Consider the following 26,543-nt stretch of genomic DNA (forward strand, 5'->3'; position numbering starts at 1 on the left):
AGTTGCACAACTTTGTAATGTCACAGGTAGGGTCAGTTAAGGACCAACTAGAAAGGAAATAATAATGCAAAGCCTTATGATTAATACAAAAACATGGACCGTGATGCTGGTCGTGTTAGAATCACAGGAATGGAGGGCTGGAAAGCCCCCCTCCCCCCAAAGATCATCAAGTCATCCTCCCTGCACGGAGTGAAGACCAAGTATACTTAGATCATCCCTGACAGGTGGTTTGTCTAACCTGTTCATAAAACTCTCCAGTGATGGAAATTCCACTGCCTCCCTTGGAAGCCTGTTAGTATTCTTAGAAAGTTCCCCCCCCTTAATATCTTACCTAAAACACCATTGCTACAATTTATGAAAATTATTTCTTGTCCAACTTTCAGTGGACATGGAGAACATGATCACCATCCTCTTTATAACTGACCTTAACAAGAGACTTATCAGTTCCCCCTCCCTTTCCCTCAGGCTTCTTTTCTCAAGACTAAACAAGTCCAAGTTTTGGGTTTTTTTATTAACCTTTCCTCCAAGGTTAGGCTTTCTACACCTTTTCTCATTTTTGATGAGCTCCTCTGGACTCCAGGCAAAGCGAAAGAAAACAGAAAGACCATTGTTTCTCAAAATACACAAGTTAGTTTGATTTGTGGATTGTTGGACATATGGAAATATTTAAGGATGTAAACATTGTGCATGCATTAACAAGAAATGTGCAGAGCTAGAGTATTTACAAATGGACTTTAATCCATGCAAAAGTGTGTCAATGCGATATTAAAACTAGCTTGTTAAGCAAAGGGAGGAAATATTGTGGGGGAGAGGAGGAGTAAGCTTACACATGTTTAACTCTGCCCTTGTGTGCATATGTATTACAGTAGTCTGACCACATGCTGTTTCTCAATGGAATAAATTTTCCAGCCACCATGTATATCTATGCATACAATCTTTAATCTTTCTACTGGTCCATTCTCCTCCCGCCCCTGCCAATCTCATGCCTTACCTATGCTAGGCACTTTACAAAAGATAAGGCACACCATCCCTACCCCAGAGTGTTTACAATCTCAGTAAAATTAATTCAACATTATTTTCATGTACTGTTGAGCAACGGGGAGATGCATAGCAGAATATGTGCCCCACCTATGTGCCCCTATGATCCAGACTCTGCCTTTTATATTACTAGCAGAAATATTAGAGAAAAATGTAACTATTGCACTTCAGAGAACTGCAGAAAGCTAAATAGGCTTTAGCATTCTATGTTCATATGGAGAAACCCAGGTACAAGGGACAGGAGCAGAAATAGGAATTGTAAAATACATTACTATCAACTAGACTTCCTGTGGTTTGATTAGTCAGTTTGGACCAGATTTTGGTTCTGTTGAATTGTAGCCAGTGGAAGTTTAGCTACTGACATAACAGGGAGGAGGACAGAGCCCTTGGGTAGCAGAGCTCTCATTATCCTTCGCTGTATTTGTTTCAGCTTGCACAACTCCCTTTTATGACCAATATCCACATAATACTGATTCACGTCAGGCTGCCCGCTCTCCATGCTTGTCACATTCCAATCCTTCCTAACCAGTGGAGACACACAGTTAGTGGAGACAGAGTGGATCAGTGTGCAGAATCTGATTCCACTCAACTTCATTCACAAGTTGAGCAAACAAGATGATTAGTGCTTTCTAGAACAGTGGTTCTCAAACTGTGGTCTGTGAGCTCCATTCAGGAGGTCCACAGACAGTTCCCTCTAAGTTGCAAAACTGGGCAGCCGCACACGAGATAATGAAGGGCCACCCACGTAATTAGTGGAGCCACACAGGCGTGGCTCCACTAATTAGGTGCCTGGACCCTGGAGAAGACACACATGTAAGGTGAGGTGGCCGGGGCGGGGGGGCAATAGGGAGTAGATGGGAGGGGGCAGTGCGAGGAATTTGGGACATGCAGGGCTGCGGTGGCCAGAGAAAGAGGTGACTTTCTCCAGCTTCAGGGCTGCGGCTGTTGGAGAGAGAGAGAGAGCCCTCCTTCCCAGCCTCAGCTCTGTGGCAGGGGAGAGACCTCCCCTCCCCTTCTCAGCCCCAACTCAGGGGCTGCTGCGGCAGGGAAGAGAGAGCACATCCATCACATTAGAAAGGTAAGACTACTGCTCTTAAACTATGAGTTGTGCGCTTTTATTTGTAGAACAAATTTATATACATCACTTTTATCCAAAGCACTTTACAATAGGTAGCGAACAGTACAAACAACATTTGGAAAAATCATTAAGTGGTCTGCCGAGACCCTCAGAATTTTCAAGTGGTCCACGAAAAAAACGTTTGAGAGCTTGCAGATTATCTAGTAATTCTTGCAAAAGTTATTTAATGGATACGTACACTGACTGGATGTGTGTTTATCATCTTAATACTTTCAATTATTTAAAAAGGTACAATAGTTCTTAAAATATGTACCATTGAACAGCCACATGGAATTTTGTAATACTTCTGCCACTGTATTTCGAGGTGTGCAATATCAATTTAAAACATATTGATGAAGGGTGCAAATCACCAAGTTAACATACCAGTTCTTAATAGCTGCTACATTTCCATATCATCTTCTACACCTGGAGTTAGAGCTTTACCGATCCCTTTTTAGTTCATCCCATCAACCTTTGTTTTTGCTCTTGAAATACCAGATTTGATTGCCTCTTTCCCCCATGTCATCCCTTCTGTAGGTAAAAAATCCTTAAAGCCACTTCGTCCTCCAACTCCCTTCTTAAAATTCCTCTGCCGTGGTACATATAGACAAGAGACATCCATATACAGAAAACAGACATCTGCTAGGCCACTGTGAGAGTTGTTACAGATTGCCTATGAATTAGATATTCAGCTAGTCTATGCAATATATCATACTCCCACCCTCTCTCTCAACCCTGAACTCTTCCAGCTTGTTCCATGCACCTGTTGTGGTTTGTCTCTTCAAATTGGAAGCTGTTTGGGGCATTTCCTGTACTTGTAGAATGGTTTAAAATGGGTTTAGGCCCTCAGCACTACTTCAGTACAAACAATAAACCTGTCAAAATAGTATTACCTATTATGTTATGGGTGATGTATACTACCCATCACGTGTATTACTATCTAGCTGATGTTTTTGGTCTTTGAAACACCATTCTTCTCAGATATGGACATAAGGAGAAAAAACCAAACAGTTTTGGGATTGTGGATGGAAAAAGGAATGAGAAGCACTGAAATATCTGGTTACAGTCCACCCAGAAGAATTTAGTAATAAAAGTGGTTATGTACAAACATACACGAGTATCGGACAGGCCATTTGAATATAGTTTTATTTACATTTTCATATTCAAAGAAATTCAGTACAAATCATGAAATATTTACAACATTTTTAATCATACTACACAGAAGTAAGAAAATGTATTGTTTTCTCCCAAGAGATTCAAACAGTAGTACATTATTGCTGTTCCTTAGACTAAATTCTGTTAGCATTAGTATTAGGAACAAAACCACAGAATAAAGACTAAAGACACAAAATAAAAATAAAGTGCATTTATAGATGTACTTAGTTAACTTTGGTGGATGAGGCTCTAGACTTTGTACTAAGGCACCCTTGTGTTCCACTCTCCCCAAATATTAGAAAACTATCAGCAATAATTTATAGCTTCATTTACAGGAAATCAGTTGAGTCATTGCAAGTGTATCCAGTTTGCTAAACTATGCACACCCCCCTCAATAATCAGTAGCATTCTTTACAACCTGTTGCCTTACCATGTACTATTCGGCAGTTGTAGACCTTCACCCTCAGTTGGCAGTCTTCAGCATTTCAGACTCCCACAAAGTGTGGACTAGCGAACATTGCTGGTGCTACAGCTCTTTAGACAACCCCTGAGCCATATGATAGCCTTCAGACTCCATTCAAAAGTCCATTAACTCACAAGTTAGAAGTTTGAGAAAGTGAATAGGGTATTTAAAAAAAAAACCCACAAAAAACTTCTGGAATTGTTCCCTTTACAATATTGTGCAAGTCAGACTTGACCTGTTATTTAAAACCCTTCACATAGGTTTAGGAATATATGTTGCATTATATGACGGATTAGAACCTTTACCTCATCTGAAATAGGTTTAATATTCCACAAAAATATTTGGGGGGCAAGGGAAGGTGGATAGGCATTTAGTTTGTAATTCTGTCCTACTAATTTGGTGCAGTGACAGTTAACATGATCATTGCTTTACATAAAACAATTAAGTATCTATAAGTCCAGACAGATTTCTATTACAACCAGATCAAAACTGATCTTTATATTAAATCTGAGCTCCAAATCAAACAATCCCCACAGAGACAGCTACTACAGGAAAATCCGCTTAGTACAATATTTAAAAAAGCAGCGTATGTTTTCACAGGCTGAATGGAAATGTCGCTGCACAAGAATGGCTGGGTTAGGAAGGTTTGGTTCAATGTTAAAATCAGATGGTTTTCTTCACATGTTCCTTTGAGAGTTTTATCTGAAGAATACTTGCACTAAATTCCATATGGAAGATAAAAAGGTTTAAATTAGAAGAAGGTTAAGTTTTCAAACCATGTAATTGTGATCTATTAAAAAATTTCATTTCATCCCAATATTTCCAATGCAACACTGCTGCTACAGAGTAGTTCATTTGTTATACTGTTTGACGTACATAATGACCACAACTGGCAGTTTGCTACAAAGGGGTCAGATTCCGCACTGCTTGACAGATTTTTAGGATTTGATTTCTTGAACGCGCGTTTCATCTGCTTCAAAGCTTGGGTTGTCAAGGTGAGGAAGGACCTCCACTTCTGGAGACTGGGAGTCATTGTTTACTAGATGCAGATTGTCATCTTTTAGGATGAAACAAAAAAAACCCTATTAATAAATAGCTTTTGGTTCACTAAATTATCCTAAACTACACATACTTTTCCTCTCTGGAGCATCAAACTCTCTATACAGACAGCCCTACTTGCCATACGCTAACATGTTGCAACTGAAATGTTGCTCTGTACCCCTACATCAAGTCCAGACCCTTATGGGCTGCAGTTTGTTGTCCTCTCCCCACTACCTCACCCTTGGCACCCTTGGGAATAAATTATAATGCCAACTACTTTTGTGCAGGGGCGGCTCTTGGAATTTCGCCGCCCCAAGCAGGACGGCACGCCGTGGGGGGCGCTCTGGTGGTCGCCAGTCCCGCGGCTCCGGTGGACCTCCTGCAGACGTGCCTGCGGGAGGTCCACCCGAGCCGCAGGACCAGCAGACCCTCCGCAGGCACGCCTGCGGCTGGTCCACCGGAGCCGCGGGACCAGCAGACCCTCCGCAAGCAAGCCTGCGGCTGGTCCACTGGAGCCGCCTGCTGCCCTCCCGGCGGCATGCTGCCCCAAGCGCACGCTTGGGTCTAGAGCCGGCCCTGCTTTTGTGTTAACATCTCACTGAGTACACCCAATATGGAGGAGAGGGCCAGGTTACAGTTGTGTTCTAGATCCTGGATAAGAGGTGAAGACAGAAAGAAGCTTAACAAAAAGTAGCAGGTATTGTAGCCTCACACTAGCTACAATGCAGTACAACTTTAAACAAAAGACAGGGAATATAAATGCATAAAAGAGCTGGAGGGAAATGCAATAAATATTAAGTGGAAAGGAGAGTAAGAGTTAAGCTATTTCAATCATTATGTAAATACACTGAAGTGGCCAATGTTTGGCTGTGGGGGATGTAAAAATTTTTAATAAATGAAAAAGAGCCACTTCTAGTTTGAGCAGAGCACACTAGCTCTTGTCTGAACAATTCTACCTGCATTTTCCAGGGCAAGACACCCAACAGGTGGCAGCAAATACCATGCTTTCCCATTTTTGTTTCTAATTATTCATTTGAACCATTTCCCATTGCACCTGCAAAAAAGCTCTCTGCTTGTTGCTTTTTTCAACATCAGTCTGGAGTCCGTTGAAAAAAAATTAGTTTTTCAGGTGGGGAAAAACAGCAAAAATACTGAGCCATTTAGGAAGTTGAATTTAATAGGAAGATTAAACTTACAAATCACAAGGGATACAAGTACAGAGCAATTTCGCTACATTTTCAAAGAGACTTTGGTGAGATGGCACCTTGGGCATGGATCTAAGCAGAATTAAAGTTGAATCCACTGGTGTTTCCCTTAACTTCAACTTCCACCTCAAGAATGGCGTCCTACCTTTTGTTTTACTGGTTAAGGGCCTTCTTTAATATTCCCATAAGACCTGTGTTCCTATCAGACTTCTTTTTCTAGGAAGTTTTTTTACTAGACAACAATAACCTTTGACTACTAGCCTTCACTAGAATTTGACTGGCCTGAACGTACTCTGCTTCTGTGTAGGGGCAATTTAAATAGCCATCCCAAAACAAAACTGGAGTTGTCCTGCAGTATGAAAACGTGCAGTGAGGGGCTAATAGAATTTGTATAACAAATTGACAGAGACCGGGATCACTGAATACTTACGCTCTGAAGATGCATGTTCCTCTAGAGTTGGCTCATCTGTTCCTTGCACTGAAGCATATCCAGATGATGCAGTCTCACTACGATTATCCTCTTCAGTAAGTGAAGCTCTATTCGATGCTTCATTGGACACCGTGGTCTGGAAAGACTCTGCTCCATCTTCTATATCCACCTTTGTAAAGTCAAATGATTTAAAATAAGGTGCAACTCTAATTGTCCATTTTATCTACGGAGCTGTAACCTGCCCAACACAGCTGTCATATTAAACCTTGTGTCTACAGGACAAGTGCGGCAACATGCCTGCTGCCTTCTTGTAGCAACTCTCCTGAGTAGCACACAGTGAAACTAAAGGAGATAAAATATGGAACAGAGGCTCATGGGCTAAGCAACTATCAGCTCAAAAAAGCTGCCTTCCACTGGGGTCCCTTTCAGGGCCAGTGCCGCAAACCCTGATGCTAGGCCTAGTTCTCAAGGTGCTGCTACAGGACAAGTTAAATCTATTTTACACACCCAGCAGGGGAGAAAGCTAAACTGACACCATCTAGTGAAGCAAACTGGAAGAGGTTCAGATACCTGTTACCTTGTGTACCCCTGTTCTCTGCACTTCCATTCCCCTTTCCTCCAAAAACACACAATATAGTACAGTTGAGTTCTCAACAGTGTCTCACTCTGGCACTTCCCTGGGTCAGAGGTGCCTAATAATAAACTGACAGTCTCTGATAAACACAAGCTCCTTAAAAGTATGTTATTAGAAGCCATCTGCTGAAGGGAGGAGAGATCCCTGCCAGCCTTCTTATCATCTAAAGACTCCTGGGGATTTAATTAAATAGCTGCAGGGGTGGTGGAATGGAGGAAAAGTGTTAATTACCTGAATCTGCCCAAAAAATGCAGGCCAACCCCACTAACAACAAATTTATTGCAATAAGACTTGGAACTCTCAAATGCACACATCTGCTGGCCTGGCCTGCTATAAGACCCACCCAAATAGGTTTGCTGTTAAAAGCAGCTACTAACTCTTTTCTGTTACACTTTAATCTACAACGGAGCATGTCACAAAACATTTTAAATAGCCAATGAGCAGCTATTAAGTCTGCCAGCAGCAGTTTTCACCAAGAGGTTAGTCTTCTCTACTGTTTCAAGTGTCACACGGTAATATCTTACTATGGGAGACATTCAAAGTCTCAGAGCTTATTCTCTACATTCTAGGAATACCTAAAAAAAAATAAATCAGTTGATTCATCATACTAGCACTTTAACATTTCTTAAGTCATTTGTCACCAGGAAAGACTGATAACTTACCTCAATTCCCAAAGCTTTAAGTATGTCCAATTTGCACATAGGACATGTCCTGTGTTCTAACAACCAGGGATCAATACAAGTCTTGTGGAAGAGATGGCTGGTAGAAAAAAAAGTGAACCATCACTATTTCAGTCTTAACACTCTTTGGTCATCATAGAACTAAATATTTTAGTCAACCTAACCCCAATAATATCCCAATGGCTCTCATAGCATCTGTTCAATACCGTAGACTTTTAATCCCCCAGTAACACACTGCAAATGTTTAAGATAGATTTACATTTGTCGCTGCTTACTTTAGTTACACCAACTACAGGTAAGGGAAGATTTAAAGGTGATATTCTAATTTTGAACAGTAACATCCTTAGAGAGTTTAGGAGCCTTTATATTTTTAAGGTGCAAATATGAAGAGATACTGTGATATTGGATGGATAAGACCTAGACTATAAAGAGGAGAAAATCATGGAGTGTATCAGGAGAGCTAACAGACAACATAGTTTTCAGTAAAGCCTAAGTAGAGTGTGTGTCCAAAATAGTTAAACAGCTCCATCAATCACTGTAGAATAACTTGTGGTTCTGTTTATTCAAGTTCAAAATAAGCCTTTTGAAGTCTGTCTCCCAGAGGTCTGGAAAAGGAATGCTTACATATTAACAGATATTAAGACTAGTTAAGGACAAAATTAACTCTTCCAAGACATGAGAGGTATCACACATGCCTTGTGTTGCTTCAAGTTACATAAGTAGTTATTTGAACCAATTGTTGCTTATGACTAATCTATAACTGTTTGAGCCTGTAATTGCCATAATGTCTGGTGCTTTCGTTAGTTTCGCTGTTTAAGAACAAAAACAAACACACACCTTACTAGAGCAAGTCAGCAGGTTACCTGTGTCACACCCTTTCTTAAAGCCTGTGTGTGAGCACTAATTTCCCCAAGTGGATAAACCTTGAATTTATATAAGCCAAGTTAACAACAAAGTCTATACTTCACTCCTAGATTTAAGAGAAACATATTTGTCACTCAAACACATAAACCTAAGAAATCTAAGAAACCTCAGATAGTATCATGCCCTCATCCTGATGAGGAAGACTGCGTCCCCACATGCTTACTGTAAGTACACATGGCTGCATGGACATACAAGTACATAAAGTGGGTGCATACACAAGGACTACATACAGTAGAACCTCAGAGTCATGAACTGACTGGTCAACCACACCTCACTTAGAACCAGAAGTACGCAATCAGGCAGCAGCAGCGAAAAATACAGTACTGTACTGTACTAAACGTAAACTATTAAAAAATAAAGGGAAAGATTTTTAAGAAAAGATTTGACAAAGTAAGGAAACTGCTTCTGTATTTGTTTCATTTAAATTAAGATTGTTAAAAGCAGCATTTCTCTTCTTCATAGTAAAGTTTCAAAGCTGTATTAAGTCAATGTTTAGTTGTAAACTTTTCAAAGAATCACCATAGCGTTTTGTTCAGAGTTATGAACAACCTACATTCCCGAGGTGTTTAACTCTGAGGTTCTACTGTAGTACACTACATGTGGCATGACTAATACACAGGCATGCATGCAAGTGCCTACCACATGCATACTGAATTGGTGATGCATCTGGGTTAGGAGAGGGGGAACGGGAAGATAAGAAAAATATATGTATGATTTCACATTAACTGTAGTCTAGCTATAAGTGATTTAATTACTTGTCCTTTTAACCTTCAGTCTGGAGTGCAACTAGGCAAGGAAAAGGGACAGTCTCTAGAGGATTCTAGAGTGCAATCATAAGGTGCAATTGCAGCTTGAGTAGCCATATCCGAGCTTGCTTATGGACACGGTCTTGTAGCTGACTTTTCAAGCTATCAACTTAGATGCGTCTAAAACCCTGACTAGATGCCTTTTTACTCTGGGAAGTTGATCCATTGTTAAATACCACTGTCAGCAAGAGGTCCTTTGGACTGCTGCTGAAAGCTATTTAACTGCTAACATACTTTAGTTCTAAGGAAAATGTTAAGTGTTCCTGAGACGTGCTTGCTTTTGCTAACAGTTACACTGTGCCAGCACTGAACCAGGGAGAGCTGTTGATAACTGCTTTTGTCAACTTCTTGGTGTCATCGAGTCTTAATGTAGAGCTCCTATTGCATGGCAGTAGGGCATAGCGTGCTTACACAAATACTCACTTATGTAAGGTTATATATAAAGATTCCAGCTTGTATTAGATAATGTATTTGACAGTTACATAACACTCTCTTCAATGTGGCTCTTTTCCTACTGTTGATGAGAGATCAACCATAACTTTGGATTTGTCCTACCTTCAGAACTTATTTCTCAGCCTAAACATTGGATGAATGCTATTTTTTTTGCTTGCTTCTTACACAAGAATTATATTACCAGATTTCAAAAGCTAACTCCAGATCAGGCTAAATGCTTCTCTTGTTCCAAAGTTTTCAAAGTTCAATTGCTAAAGTGGACCAAGTTCAGGATACCTGTGTTGAATTCAGATTTTCTTCAAATTTTACTTTAACCTGTAGATCAAGAGCTGTATAAACCCAGGAAAGCTTCCAAATTCAACTGGTTTATAGTTATTAGAACACTAATTTTAGCTTTAGCTCAAAGACGGCTGAACTATTTTGGCCAACCCTTCCCAAAATGAGAGGTTTAGGCAAGTTATGAGAAAGGGAAGACAGGGGATAGTTATAAATCAGTCTTAATTATAGAGAATGTAAGTAGTGCACACTGAACTGGTGTTGTAAAATAGCAACAGGCATAATAAAGCCAAAGAAAGTACTAGTACTTCAACACTGGACTTTAGTAGGGAGTAAAAGACTAGGATATGCAGGGGAGATGAAAGAAGATACTGATAAGATCTCTGCAGAAAATATTTATAATTTTAGTTTGGTCATCACCTTATCTTAAGAGAATGGAGGAAGTGGCAGCTATCCCATAACTAGTTTTAATGATAAACTTGCAGAGGAAAAATACGTTGCAAATACAGACTACACTCAAATGTGCTGCCCATGAGATACCATAAATCTCAGCAAAAAGCCTTGTTCATTTATACTTTGACAGCCTGGTTTTCAGAGGTGCCAAGTAACTCCCCAAATTCCAATGAAACTAGTGGGAGATGCAGGTGGTCAGAACCTCTGAAAAGGAGTCAAGCCATAAGACCTAGGAGTTTGGGACCATACAGTTTTATACACTAGCATAGAAGTGTTGTGCCAATTTGATGTTTAAAAAGGCTAGGAAATCCTTCACTCAAGCTATGTGGTAAAATTCTTCAACCTTAAGAATCCATCATTCTCACTGAAAGTTATTACACAGCAATAAGCAACCTTTATTACGTATTTCCACCATTTCTAATGTTTATCTGAAAACCTGACAGGGAGGTTTAAGGCTATTTTGGTGGGGCAACAGCTACAGTAAGATTAGACCCTGTTGCATCCTTTACTGTCTTTTAACAAAGGTTTTGGGAAGTACACTTTAGCATTTAAAATATACATGGCAATTCAGCAGAAGATAACCTACTTGCAAGTTAAAATACGCACTACATCATTTGGTTTGTATACTTCAATGCACACTGCACAGCTATCGCCATCAGGACCAATTTCCTAAATGAAGAGTATAAGTCATTAGTTATCCTGAGACAGATTCATGATTAAGAGAGTTGCACACAGATTTATTCTGGAAATTAATCTCAAAATAAAAGTGTTCTAGCCAGAGTAAGCTAGAACAGGTCTCAAATCCAAATATATACAATGAATTTCCAACCCAGTAGGTTTGACATTTAATCTGAGGCATTAAAAAGGGAACCCATGACTTAATCAACAGCAAAATATCTTGTTTAATCAGTGGACAGGTGTTTAAAACCTTAGAAAAGCCAAAAGGAAGTAAGGGTACAGCTACACTGCAATGAAGTGACGACTACTGGAGTGTGAATTGCAGAGTGCTCCGAAGCATTGCACTTCAAATGTCCAATGTTTGCGTTAACATAGTCCTGTTTGAAAGAGGACTATGTTTTAAACAGGACTAAATTAATGCGACTTGAGGTACCTTTTAGTTCGCTCCAGCAGTGTCTATACAGGGCAGTAAAAGTGCAACACTTTGGTGTGCTCTAGAATTTGCACCTCCTACCCCATAGCTCACACTGCAGTGCAGCGTAGATGCTCTCAGTTCCACTGAAGAATGACTTCTGAATCTTTAAAAACAAAACAAAACAAAACAAAACTGAAGTTTAGTTGTATGCACTAATGCCCAAAGATCAGGAGCATTTGGCGCAACTAAAAAAACCAAAAACCAAAAAAAAACAACCAACCACACCATTTAAAATGAAGCAGTTGGCTCAAGTTACCCCTGCCAACTCCTTTCTGTGACTGACATTATTACATTAGTTACATCTGCCAAAATCTCACAGTGAGAATGGAGAGGATTTTGCTATAGACGACAGTTTTGCAAGTTATATGCCCTTTGGAAGGCTTGGGCTCAAAACTGATTTGAGTTTGCACTCCGTTTCACTTGACTTAAGGCAGGAAGATTTTAGGATATTTGTACAGCCAACTTTATCAAAAGCAAGAGGAAAGTTTGGACAAAGTAGTGTCAGATTACATTTCAAAAGAATATAAAGAAATTATTTTGTCAATTATACCTTATCCCCCTGTTTTAACGTGCGCAGTTGTAGCTGTCCAATAGCTTTTTTGGCATCTGCTTTTAATTGTCTCTGTAACAAAAAAAAAAGAAGTGTTGATTAAACTACAGAATGAATTTTCCTATAAATGACCTTAAACCTAATGTAACCAGGTGTCTCTCTATAATCCATAGATATTCAGTGTGACCTTTGAAAAGAAAGTTTGCCTATTTATGCATCAAAAACATTAAGCAGAAAAAACAGCTGAAACTTAGTTTTTGGATACTTTATCCAGATGTGCTTTTAAGGTACATGCCACATGCTTTCCCCAAATGTTTTTAAAAAGGCTTTTCACTGAGAATACACACAAAACCAAGGAATTTCAGATTTGTAAACACACACAATCGTATCTTGATTAAGTTGCATCAGATCTAGCGGTGTCAATTTAAACCTTCAAATTAACTCAACCCAGAAGAGGGAACACTGTAGAACTCAATCACAGGGAGTTAATATATCCAGGTGCTGTGAATTTATGTTGTGACTTCCTAGCACAGACTGCCACTTTGATAAAAGCAAGGTTCTTTACCAGTCAGTTCCTCAACTACTCTCAACATGCCCTCTGAACCAAACCTTTGCAATGAGTTCATTTCATAATGTATACAAACCGCTCAGGAGCCTAGCGCTTCCTAGCACCAACTGCACCTGTACACTTTTATCTGGCGACTGACTGATCAAACAATTTTATCTGGCGACTGACCCAAGTTAGCATATGTAATATTTGCATCTTTGTGAAAGCTATTTTTAAATCTAAGCCTGTGGACAGATTAGGGAAAACCTGTAGACCCTACTATCAAAGACTAGCCCTAGAAAATTTAAAGTAGCTACAATGCCAGCAAATAAGTGGGACTGCATTCCCCCTCCTCGCCCACCTTGTCAATCAATGCATCTGATTTTCTCAGGCTGCCAAGAGACAGAGGCAAACACAAATGGCTAAAAAGTGGAAGCTTTAGCTTGCCTAACAGCTATTGCTAAATCAGTGGTACTGCGGAGGGTTCAATTAGCATGAAAGCCTGTATTTCTGCTTAAAATGTCACAAAAGTTTTATCTTCAGTAACATAATGAACCTCTCCCTAGTAGTTTGCAGGTAACTATTGCTTCAGGACATGAAGTCATAGCAGGCAGACCCAGCTACAGTGCTGCAATGATAAGGATCTTTATAGCCCAGGCAAGGTGGATCAAAGTTCGGCAGCAAACTGGATATTCTGCCACAAGTTAAAATGTTGAGTTTATCAATGTGTGAATGTAAACACAATCAGCACAGAATCTGGGCTATTAGTTTGAAACTTTATCCCTTCCCTACATTTTCAGTTCTTAACATAACTAAGATTCTGGTAGTGATAATACATAACTACTGTAGAAAGTCAGCAGGAGGAAGAACGTCGCTTGAGTTTGACAGCTGAATGGAGGAGCCCTTGTCGTTTTTCACACTTAGGCCATGTCTACACTAGCAGGGCACAGCTGTACTGCTGTAAGTTCACATGTGTAGCTGCTCCATACCGATGAGGGGGGCGCACCTGTTCACATTATACCACCTCCAAAGAGCGGGACAGCATCTCTTACTGACAGAGTGCTGTCCACACCACCGCTTGTCGGTGTAACTTATATCACTCAGAGGGGGGGTTTCACACCCCTGAGCAACAAGTTATACCGATAAAAGCACTGGTGTAGACATAGCCTTAGAGAAGTGAGACTATTGCAGTTGTAGTATGAGCCCATAAACTCTCCTTATGCTAAAGTTATCAGGAGTGAATTAGTTAACCATTTTAAGAAGTGTCGTCTTTAGGTTTCACATGAAGCAAACAATTTATAGAAATATGGGCAGTTCATGCATCAGAGTTTTTAACTCAGGAAGGCAACAGGGCATCAATTTGCATTCCAGTCCCATTTTCCAAGTTATCTTTGCAACAAAAAGGGGCTAGAGGCTTAGTACAATTCTATAGCAAGGTGCAACTTCCACAACATACACAGAGGCCATGAACTCAGCTAGAATGACTGACAAGTCAACCTCAAACAAAAAACCTCAAAACAACCACAACATTGATTTAAAAAATTTTTTTAATTGGTTGAATTAGAACATCCAGATAATGCCACTTTGCTGTTTCCATTTGAATGAAGACTAATACCTGCAACGTTAGGCAGAACAAAAAAATCAGATAATTTTAAGGTGTTTCTGAGGTTGAGACCACGTGGAAGTATTCTCTATTGTGGTCTCACGAGCTAGTCTGTATGACTAACAAATAGATGAAGAGCCCCAAAGAATGACACACAGTTCCACAGAGTTCTCATTTAGAGTATGGTACATTCAATAGAAGAAGTAAGTATATAGCAATATCAATACCATCTATTATCTACTGGCCAGAACAGCATATATATTTTATTTATATCTATATCTCCAGTTTATAGTTCTAAATCATGACAACTGAAAAAAGACTATGTAAAATTCACACCAGCATCTAATCCACATGGTTCATGTCAGGGTGGGCACATTACAGGAGTTTTGATTGGCTTTATTAGTCATTTTAAAACAAAATGTTTTGAGTTTGTCCAAGCGATAATGTTTGTTAAACTACTGCTCAAACTACACTGACAAGAGTCAACTCTAACATCAACATTAACAGGAACAGTGGGAATATGTAGGGAGCTAAACCACTATGTAATGACCATTTTCTGGAGAGTTCCTGCTTAGGAACTTGCATCTAGATTCTGTGCCTCCATTTTCCTGCCTGGATCTGGAGGCTTCACTAGCAGGTGCAGTAGTTTCAGTGCTCCCATTAAAGATAGACCCTGGCCATGGACATCAACTGGTGACCAATACCAGAGAAAGAAGCCGTTTAGAGGCTTAATCTGGAAAGAAGTTGATAAAAATAGCAGCCACACATGTTCAGACAATTCGTAGTTTAGATCTGGTATCAATGTCAAAGTTTCCAGCTTAGACCTGGTATCAATGCCACAATTCCCACACAGTAATTCATTGGCAGACTTCCAAGCTGACTTTAAATTTAGAAACTCCACAGTCCCTTACTCTGACAATAGTCAAAAATATTTCTAATTGTGCTGTCAGTTATGCAGCTCTCAGAGACTTCATTGTGCACTACTGAATTCCTTCAGACACCCCTTCCCATTGAGACTCTTCTAGCATAGAGACTTTTCTAAGAGTGTCCACTTCTGAGCAAGTTTCAGAACATAATCTCTCTGCTAAGATCCTGTAAGACAGAACCAGGGTAAAGCAGGTGTCTCTCATAAGAACGGCTATACCGGGTCAGACCAAAGGTCCAGTTAGCCCAGTATCCTGTCTTCTGAGAGTGGCCAATGCCAGGTGCCTCAGAGGGAATGAACGGAACAGGTAATCACCAAGTGATCCATCCCGTCACCCATTCCCAGCTTCTGGCAACCAGAGACTAGGGACATCATCCCTGTCCATCCTGGCTAATGCCCATTGATGGACCTATCCTCCATGAACTTAGGGCTCAAAAAAAGAACTAGATGTTACAGACTTGACCTCCACAATATTCTCTGGCAAGGAGTTCCACAGGTTGACTGCACGTTATGTGAAAAAATACTTACTTTTGTTAGTTTTAAACATGCTGCCCTGTTGTAATTATTTAGGAGTTTGTGAAAGAGCAGGAAATAGTCTAGAAATTGTTCTGTTACACAAGAGTTCTGAACTTCCGTAGTCTTTAGAGAACTACACAGAGTTGCGTCACTGTCTGCAGTTACACTATTTGAATTCGAAATGAAGGCTGCCTCACGTACAGCCTTGAAGTTTCGATATTGTCATTAAAGGCAGTGCAAGTAGCATTATCTAAGATTAAGACTACCCGATGTTTTCCATTGTGAGTTCCTGCTTTTAACTGTATAACTGTCACCAAGCTTAAAATAGTGAGAGAACTTACAGCCCACACACCAAGTGTCTGCTTCAGGCTGATTTTTGAAAATTTCAGTAAGAACTATTCAGCCATTTCTTAGAATAATGTTAGGGAAATATTTTTCCCTATGTTAAATTAACAGCATTTTGTTAAGCAGCTCCTGTAACTCTATGCTTGGAGAAGGCACTTGAAATTTCGTATTGTGATTGCCCTAACGTCAGGGCCTTTTGCTTTCTCTGTGAAAGAGTAAGTTACGGGCCACACATTGGTCAATGAAGATAAAATACTGAATAGCTGCTCATTCAGGGAGCACCACCTATTCTATACAATGATGGAGGCAGTGATTGTGTGGAAGAGCATGCAGTCATGTATTTCAAGACTGCATCACAGTGCCGATACAAGGGGGTTGAATTAAGGTTGCACAGGCAACCTTAATGCTGTTTTTTTCCTTAACTTCAGTGCTTGCCTAATTTTTTTTTTAAATGAACAAGTCTTAAGGGCTTAAATTGACTATCAAGCTTCAACAAAAAATATTTTCATGAAGGTAAATGAATTTTTATCTGGGTGGAAGAGAACAAGAAGCAGCCAGAGACAGGATGAGCCTGTCCTGGCTTCCATCCACACTGACAATTTAGAGTTAAGAATATGCCACAGTCTGCAAGATTATGGATTTGCCATTGTCTGGTCTAAACAGGAGAGTCAGACCCAGATGGAAGGAAGCAAGGGGAGGAGACGGAGCAGCTTTTATTTCTGTCCCTCCATTATGGAAGGTAGCACTGATGCTGTCAAGTTCCTTTCCCTGCTCTTCCTCTGAGAGGATCATCACCGGAGCTTGGAGATGAAGGATCTTCAAATAGGTCTGACACTCCTTATGTTCCTCCTATAATCCAGGCAAGACATCTGCATGACACGCCGTGCACCATTACCCTCAGGCGCAGAGGTTTAATTATTGTTCTCATGAACTTGGGCATTGCCCTGATGCAGGTCACCTTGCTTCCTATATCATCTTAAGTGGGTCACTTCTGAGGCATTATGTCATCTGTATGACAGCATTTAAGTTTAAACTTTGAACTAATTACGGTGAACTAAGTACTATCACTAGTTATTTCCTGGTGCCAGTAAGCTAAATTAGAATGGACTAGATTTGAAAATGTTATGTCCTGCACAGGTCAGCATCCTGCTAATTAGTACTGGGACTTCTCTCATGGGTCTTATGTTTCATTCTATTTGCCTTTGACAGATTAATTTACTATTACTTCATACAATTCTAAGTGTAAGAAGCCCTCTTCAATTATTGGAAGTATTAACATCCAGAAATGCCTTCCTTGCTTATTATAACCCTTAAGGACTTGCTGATCAGGCAGATTATTCCTTCTGCACATTCGCTGGGCCCAATTCTCATTTCCATTTAAGACCCCTTTACTCTGTCAGAGTGCTATAGAGTCTCCTTGGTATAAATGAGAATCAAGTCCTCTCTTAAAAGTCTATTTCAGTTTTCAGGTAACAGAAGTTACCAAGTTTTGTTTTTGTCTCTCCTCTCCCACCCCACATTAACTATAAACCTCTTGAAAGAATAGTAAAGGACTCTGCAGAGTGAGGGAATCATGTGGTTCATGAGAGAATAATGTCTTTTTCTAGTCTTTTCTTTGCTATCCAGCTTTCTACAGTCACACAGTTTACCTGCTTATTCTGTTAAACTGGTGTATTTACCTGCATAAGAGTAAAGATTGCAGTGAGACACATTCTACTTTTACCAAGAAGTTCACAACACATAGATGGACCTCAGAGAGAGAGAGAGAATCAGATCGATCTCTCTCTCACACACACACACACTTAAGGTTAGCATGTATACCATTAAGATATCAGTTTGCAATAACTAGGGTCCTATTTAGATTTAAACAAATTACACAGCTGAAGTCAGTAAACAAAACCTTTCATTTTTCAGTTGTTTTATTACAAACTTGCAAGATGGACCTGAAGGCATTTTTAGACTGCCATTTAATAAATACTGATTCACTGGGCAGACAGCCAAACCTTGCTTTTCCACCAAGGGATGTTCTGATAATTAAGTACTGTAAAAAGGGTTCTGTGGTGGATAGAAAACAAAAGTCAAGATCAGAACGTGGGGAAAGAGCAGAGGCCAGCACAGATCAGTTCCAGAGAACTAGAATTATAGGAAGAGTATTAAGAATAATCTAACCAAGTAGTAAAAAGCATCATTAGACAAACAATGAAACAGTTTAGAAAACTGACTACTCAAATAAGTTCATGGATGCTTCCCTACATTGCTAGGTCTCTTTGGATAAGCCTATGCTAACTTAAAATTATATCCCTTTGCTATTTGCTTGAGGAACTCCTCAATGTTTCAAGGTTTGAAAGCACACTTGCTTAGCACAAGATGTTAGAATGCCTTCATCCATCTGCCCAATATACAAATTCATTCCAGTTCTTAAAGACCCTTTCTCGAATCCTTGCATACAATCCAGTTTCTGCTTAAGCAGATATTGGAATAAAGACTAGAATCCAGCAAGAAAGTAGATCTAATGATGCAACAATACTGAAGGCAAAGACTGTTTGAGATCCCCAAAATGACTAGGAGCTGCATAGTTGAAGTTGGTATAAGAAACTGTCTTTCCAGTTATCAAAAATCCTCCATTTCGGTTTGGGAGTTATTGATCACTACTGGGAAAGCTGAAATTTGGAATATTTAATGATCATCACAAAACTGACTCAATCTCCAAAACACATCTTCACCTAGAGTATTGAACAGTTCCCTACCAAAGCTTGTATAAAGAAAAGCCATGACATTTCCATGGCTGAGTCCAGTGAATAATGTAAGTCAAAGTTTTGGAAGTGCAAGTTTTTATTTGTACTGTTCAGCAAATGTTTAGTGTTTTCAAGAGCAAATAAAAACTTAAACAAAACTAATCTCATTCCTGGATTTTGTATTTACATAGTAAAGCCATTCAGCAAGAACATTCTTGGGCACACACCAAACAATAATAAATGAGGGTTGTTTTGGGTTTTGGTTTTCTTTTAAAAAAAACATGCTTTGCCACCCAATGTTCATTGAAGAGAGATCTGCCTCATGATACCACTAATTTATCTAACCACTAGTAATGCTAAAGCTTCAAGTAGTCACGATTTGGGAGGAAAAAAGAATACTCCAAACTGCCCCTCTGGGTTTTGGCATGTTTTACCCTTCGCTGGTATATGGTAGAGAAATGACAATCTAAAATGTCTAGATTTGAAGATAAGTTTAGTGAACGTTCTTCCTTCTGAAGCACTGTTTCAGCTCCTTATATTGAACAGATCAGTTGAAGCTACCTTACAGGTGACATGCCAATTCCTCCCAATGCTTATTTTCAGCTTGAATCTAAATTAGCTGTACATGATTTGTGCAGGTTAGTAGAAAGAGTAAGCATTACTTGTTTATGTAATTCAGTTGCCAAACTGAATAAAAATAATGAAAATAAAAATCATAGTTGTTAAGAAGCTAGAATGCAATTTAAGAAATGTGAAACCATACATTCTAAAGTATTGGTCAGATCCCAGTAGAATGCAATACATTTTAAGGAATCCATCTGACCATGTATTACATCCAACAGGTAGAAACTTGTTCAATGTTCTAATTCAGCAACTTCAAAGGATGCATATAATAGCTTCCGAGTATTCCCCACAGCTTCCTCGCCCTGCTTTCAACATCTATCTTTTAAAAGGGCTTGATAATGAAGACAGATTTAAAGATGGCATACAAGGGCTAAAGAATTCAACTAAAAGACAGTTTATTCCCCAGAGGGTATAGTGAAGGCCAAAAGTATAACTGGGTTCAAAAACAACTTAGATAAGTTCATGGAGGATAGGTCCATCAATGGTTATTAGCTAAGTTGGTTGGGGATGCAACGCCATGCTCTGCATGTGCATGGGTCTTTGACTGCCAGATGGGACTGGATGACAGGGATGCATCAAGCGATTGCCCCGTTTCGTTCATTCCCTTTGAAACATCAGGCATTGGCTACTGTTTGAAGATAAGATACTGGCCGGGTTAGACACTGGTCTGAAACAGTATGGCCAACCTTATATTCTTATGTAAAAGAACAAGACAAATATCTAGTTTGATTAAAACTAGCAGACTGTCTAGCACATTTCACAGATGTTGTACCTGAACCCTATATTTTCACCTAGTACCTCATGGAAACAGTAGATCCCCTGACATTACCCATAGCCATGAGATTTGGAGGTACTCTATTAGAATTAATATCCATAAGTAAAGAGCTCAAACTTACAAACAAGAGGCTCTCAAACTACATATTGAAAACTTAATTGAGCTAAAAATCTACAATTATCATGCTATAACTGATGTTCAGCTGTCCTGGTTAGATTCACAAGAAACATTTTTATATCCATCTCTCTAACCTTATAGCCTACCAGGAATGGAGATTGTAATGTAGGTTAACTGGAGTTGGGCTACATTCCTAGTGAGTCAGTTTACCCACTCACTAGGTTTACAAGTTATGACTATGTTTGCTACCACAGTGACACAGTTATGACATTCTCATGTTTCTTCTTTGAATTTTGACCTATGCCAGCTTGTTTCAAGCAGTCCAGTTCATGGACTGGATGAAGAAGCATATTTAGGGGATTATGTGGGAGGGTTATCAGTGAAATCATCTGAGATGAAGGGCAGGTTGTTTTATCAATCACAAGTATCCAAGCACCAAATCTGTGATTTGCTCTGAGACAATCAGAAAACCACCTGTTACTTCAAGCGTCTCTTTACTGCACTATGGGTTGTGGGAGGGAACTGTTTATCAGATCCTCTTTTCAAAGCTCCAGAAGACTGGGGCTTTACCGGAAGTCCTGGAAAAAAAGCTGGAGAGAGAACAGCCCTTGCAAAGTCACCAGAGAGGATCACATGTTCTGGTAGGCTCCTGAATGATACAATAAGGACCATATAGAAATGGCTGTTCATATTTGGCACACTCAGCCCTTCTGCCTACTAGTGACTACAGCCATTTGCCTATGCTTTCCATGGGGAGAAGAAACGATAGGACTAGAGTCTCATACCAAATTAAGGCCTATTATACATTTGTCCCCGAGATTTTAGGAGCTCTTTGTGACTAGAATATCAACCGTGAAGCAGTCAAACTGGAGACATAATTTGTATTAATTATATTAGCTGATCATAAATTACCACATAGTTGATATCAAGAGTTACTAATTAGTCAACAAGTTTCCATGAAAGTCCCTGCTGGGGCTTTAAAATCTAAGATTACAGTTTTATAATGTGAGAACATGCTTTTGACACCAAAAGTTGAAATTCAGTAATTTCCTCTGCTGAGTGTCTTATTAATGTTAAATTTCTAAAGCAATTTCCTTCTTTGCTAAAAATCCTAAAATAGGAAACTCGTGTGTGCACCTGGCTTGGAAGACTCTTGAACGTCTGTGTTGTGTCTTATCACAAAACTAGGAGACAGGAAATGCTAATAGCCGAAAGTTTTATCACCTGATCTAATATCAGCATTATTATTAGGTCACAGCTCTAGGAATAATGTTTATTATAGCTGCTGTACAAAACAAGCAGTTGGAGCAGATGTTTGTTAAGTGTTCCAGATAATAAAAATTGGCTTTTTGTAATTCCATGGAAGAGAGTTTGGGGAACATTTGGCATTTTAAAGACACAAAACATCCTCAGACTGGGAAGTCCCTCCTAAAGAAGCAAAAAAGTGCTTAAGCAATGCATTTAAAATAACTTCTGCATTTGTCCATTCAGTGTTTTATAATCCTCTCCAAGGAGCACACTGTAGAACCTGCAAGACTAAGCTTTTAGAGCCTTCTTAATTCATGAAATTTTTAAGGAAAGAACGTTTTCTGCTGTTTCAAGTGTCACTATATCTTCTGGCATACTCCTGGAACAGCAGCAAGACTACTACTACAGTAGAACATTACTAGTATGCATTAGTGATGGGGGAGGTTCATTACAAGTTACTGGATTTTGCAAACAAATGAAAACAAACATACACATCAATTGTACTTTGCTCATTTATAGCACACAATTAGTATAAGCTTCATGAAATAGTCTGTAGTGTCATTTTGTAGAGTAACTATCGCATCTATTACTAAATCTGAGGTAGTGAAAAAGCTATAATTTTTGTGCAAGTTGGAAAGGTTCTACTGTATACATAAGCGTCACAGTAATAATGCAAGAACAACTGGAAAGTACATGCACTACATCTATGAATTTTAATATGAATGTTCAGTTGCTTCCAGTGGTGGGAAAACTGATGCCTATTAACACTGTATTAACAGAATATGAACTAAGTAAATTTAGTCTATTTTTCCACAACTGAAGCAGAGGACAGTTGGTCTTATGTTCACTGGGAAGCCAACCTATTAGAACTAGAAGCTTTTGATACACTGGGGTCTGCATTCTAATAGCATATTAGATGGTCATGGGTTAAAATAAATACTTCACCACTTGCATGAATTCAGATAGTTTATCAGGAGTATGGAATTCTATTAAAAAAACCCAAGTCTCAAGATTTCACAGACATTTGAAGGGAAAGGAGCCAGCACTGGTTCAGCTGGAGAGGTCAACGATAGCATAACCAACTAGGAAATAATAGTGTTGTGCCCCCAGGTCTGAAAATCACTGCTATCGAGTTTCATGTCAACTGCAATAGGACCTTTATGATGAGGGAGCTTTGTTTCTGTGAAAGTAATGTAGAAAATTATCACAATGCATAGCTTCCAAGGTTATGTCTGCACTGCAGTGGAAGCCCCAAAACTCCCCTTCCATCTACACGTCTGTTGGACTTGGACACAGGCTCTAAGACCCCACAAGCATGGACGGTTCAAGCCCAAATAGAGCCAGGACCTAGGGTACAAGCCTTTTCATTTTGCATGACGGATGTAGTCCCAGAATTCCCTAGGCCAATGAACGGATCCTGCAGGTAGAGCTACAACCACCACCATCTCCCAATACAATATGCCATGTACAACATAAATAAGCAAGCGTCAAATATATGGGAGAAACTAACCTCTCTCCTGTTCTGAGCTCTTGCAACCCTGAATCTTCGAGCAGAATAAAAAATGAAGTAGCCCACAGTTGCTGCTGTGACAATGAAAAACGACACTGAGACAAAGAAGATTGAATAGTGATTCATCCAGGGTGCATGCTTTTTCCCTACTTCAATAACCATAGTCACTTGAAGGCCCTTCTCAATCCGACGTAGGATGTCCAGGCCTTTCAGATTGCTGATCATAATTGCAACAATGTCGCCTGCCCCTGTAAAGAGAAGAGGAAGCTGTTTTCAGTTTCAAATTATTGTATAGCAGAAGTGATTGAGGCAATTCTTTCAACAGTGGTTTTATGTTGCTTTAGCTCAGATACTAAAGAGTAGAATGGCAGTCTCCAACTGACCGTTTCTACACTTAATCTGTTAGCTAGCAGTTGTTTAGTGTTACATTTTATATGTTATCTTCATAGATAGGTTAGCATTTCAAGATATCCACTTGTTACCCACAAACTAGGTAAACAAGTCACTTCAAATAATCATTACACAAGGCACCTTTCTGACATGGAATGTTTTAATTACTGTTATATACCTGGAGCAACGCTGTGTACTATGGAAGTGTGCATTTTGATATGTACCTTGGAACCACATCACTAAGAAATCTTGGTTTATATCCCAGGGAGTCACTATGATAGGTACCTAGTTCTGAAGGACTGAAGTTTGTATCTGTATGTATGAATGTATGTAGTGGCTTAAAATCTCTATCATGAACACAGCATTTCAGAAAGTGCCATTCTAAGAGCTTGTTGATTTCCTTGTTCCACTTTTCTTACATCTCCCTCCTAAATTTGGCAATACTACCAAATAAGATTTATTCAGACACAAAATAGAGAGAAGAAGAGAAATACTTTCTTGTTAAAATATAGAAGTCAATTTAGCATGAAGTATGACTCCACCCAGGTCTCCTTGAAAGGTAATTGTTGCAATGGGTTTCCAAGTTTGTCTCAATGGCTACGTCAGGAGTAGGCAACCTGTGGCACGCGTGCCGAAGGTGGCACGCGAGCTGATTTTCAGTGGCACTCACACTGCGGGGGTCCTGGCCACCGGTCCGAAGGGCTCTACATTTTAAATTTAATTTTAAATGAAGCTTCTTAAACATTTTAAAAACCTTATTTATTTTACATACAATAGTTTAGTTATATATTACAGACTTTTAGAAAGAGACCTTCTAAAATGTATTACCAGCACATGAAATCTTAAATTAGAGTGAATAAATGAAGACTCAGCACACCACTTCTGAAAGGTTGCCGACCCCTGGGCTACGTCTACACCATGAACTATGGTGTGACTCCCTCACTGGTATATACATACTGGTGCTAGCTCTTATTGAGCTAGTGAGAGTATGAACAGCATAGTGCGGTAGCGGACGCATGGCTGAGCCATGCAGAGTACAGAGCCCCTGGAAACCAGCGGGTATGTACTTGGCATGCCTCTGTTGCTGCTACCCAAGCTACCATGGCTACACTGCTATTCATACTCACAGTAGCTTGATGAGAGCTAGCACTGATGTGTGTACACCAGCAGAGTTAATCATATGTCTAGGTCACAGTGTAGATGTAGCCAGTGACTACCATATCAAGTGTTCTACAAGACATGTAGAAGAATCAGTGTTGCAGAATCAACCTGGAATTTTAATGTCAGGCTGTGTTTCCTAGTTTACCCATCACAACAAGTCAATTAACGTCCGGTTCTGATGTAATGGTCCAAGTTCCTTTTCTACAAGTCTGGTTAGTAGGTATGAGCCAGAACACAATCTCCTTAACTGCAAGTGACAAGGAATGCCAAGAACAGCCAGAAGTACCTGAATGGTTGTCTTTTTTATAATGTAAATGAATTCCTAAAAGGAGTGAAGCAAACGTGGGACAAGCAGCAAGTCATCTTAAACTGTACCCAATCAGTCCTCTCCTCCACACTACGAATAAATCCAGGTAAAAATTTACTTTAAACACCACCTAGATAAGAGTCTCATGGCAGAGCTGTGTTGGCAGAGCTGCGGTGCTATTATTTACACATTTGTGTCAGTAAATTAAGTAGATATGACTCAGAATGCACTCAGGGAGCAGGAGTGGTTAAGAAGGTCCATATTTAGTCAGTCTTCTGATCACACACTTTTACTACAGTTGTAGGAGACTACCATTTAATGAACCTCACCCAAACTTTGCTGATTCTAATTTTCTTATGATAAAAATTTAATAAAAGGTGCTTTCTCTGTAGTCAAGGCACTCACTGCACTACAAACTGATATACTGCTTTTGCTCCAAACTACTAAATATATTCAGCATTGGGTCTATCTAGCATCTCCTGTGTGGCGAAACTGATTTTTTATTCAAAAAATGTTCTAGGATGAGAACTATGCACCAAGGTTGGTTACATATTAAGTCACCCCAAACTGACTCAGTGTCTAATATACTGCAAGTTTTAATTAAGTATTACAAGTAGATATAGTAATTAAGTACAGGTCAAGTCCCTTAAAAAAAAAAAAAAAGGAGAGAGAATGGTTGTTGCTTTCATAAGTTCAATTGCAGAGAAAATTAGTAAGATCAGGTCGTGCCAATAACAAATCAAGTCAGAAAGCTGTTCAGAGTTATTTTCTATCCTTATTTGCTTTAGTCTCGTGGTTTGATCACAGATATCCCATGGGGCGGATCTATTAACTGGGATTCTCTATATCCTAGACAAAAGGAGAGCATAAAAATTGATAAAGTACAGGTAGGAGCTGAAGAAAAACAGTCAAATGAAAAAGAGTCCCCATTCAATTACATTACATGAAGGCACACAACCAAAAAGTGACAAATTTTATAAGTGCTGTATGCAAATGCTAGAAGTCTAAATACCAAGATGGGTGAATTTGACTGCCTGATATTAAATGAGGATATTGATATAACAGCCATGACAGAAACTTGATGGAATGACGACAATCAATTGGACACAACAGGGTACACAATATATAGGAATGACAGAATAAATTGTGCTGGTGGGGGAGCAGCACTATATGTGAAAGAAAGCATAGACTAACATAGTAAAAATTTTAAATTAATCAAACTGCCTTAGAATCCCTATGGACAGAAATTCTATGCTTGAATAATAATAGTCTATAGCAGTAGGAATAGACTACTGACCACCTTACCAGGATGGTGATTGTGAAATGCTCAGGGAGATTAGAGAGGCTATAAAAACAGAAAAC

General features: G+C 39.4%; 1 protein-coding gene across 2 annotated transcripts in view; it reads right to left on the reverse strand.

The window, feature by feature from the left end:
• Window positions 1-3,284: 3,284 nt before the first annotated feature.
• Window positions 3,285-26,543, reverse strand: part of RNF128 (ring finger protein 128) — a 67,085-nt gene continuing 43,826 nt past the window's right edge. For both annotated transcript variants that reach the window (XM_045031471.1, XM_045031470.1), the window contains exons 2-7: window positions 23,324-23,571; window positions 12,379-12,450; window positions 11,262-11,344; window positions 7,746-7,842; window positions 6,450-6,618; window positions 3,285-4,830 (exon numbers count right to left, since the gene is read on the reverse strand). In XM_045031471.1, the coding sequence (XP_044887406.1) occupies window positions 4,712-4,830; window positions 6,450-6,618; window positions 7,746-7,842; window positions 11,262-11,344; window positions 12,379-12,450; window positions 23,324-23,571 (788 nt within the window). In that variant the 3' untranslated portion in view covers window positions 3,285-4,711. The remainder of the gene's footprint in view (window positions 4,831-6,449; window positions 6,619-7,745; window positions 7,843-11,261; window positions 11,345-12,378; window positions 12,451-23,323; window positions 23,572-26,543) is intronic.

The sequence above is a fragment of the Mauremys mutica genome, chromosome 9, assembly GCF_020497125.1.
Source record: "Mauremys mutica isolate MM-2020 ecotype Southern chromosome 9, ASM2049712v1, whole genome shotgun sequence".
Taxonomy (NCBI): domain Eukaryota; kingdom Metazoa; phylum Chordata; order Testudines; family Geoemydidae; genus Mauremys; species Mauremys mutica.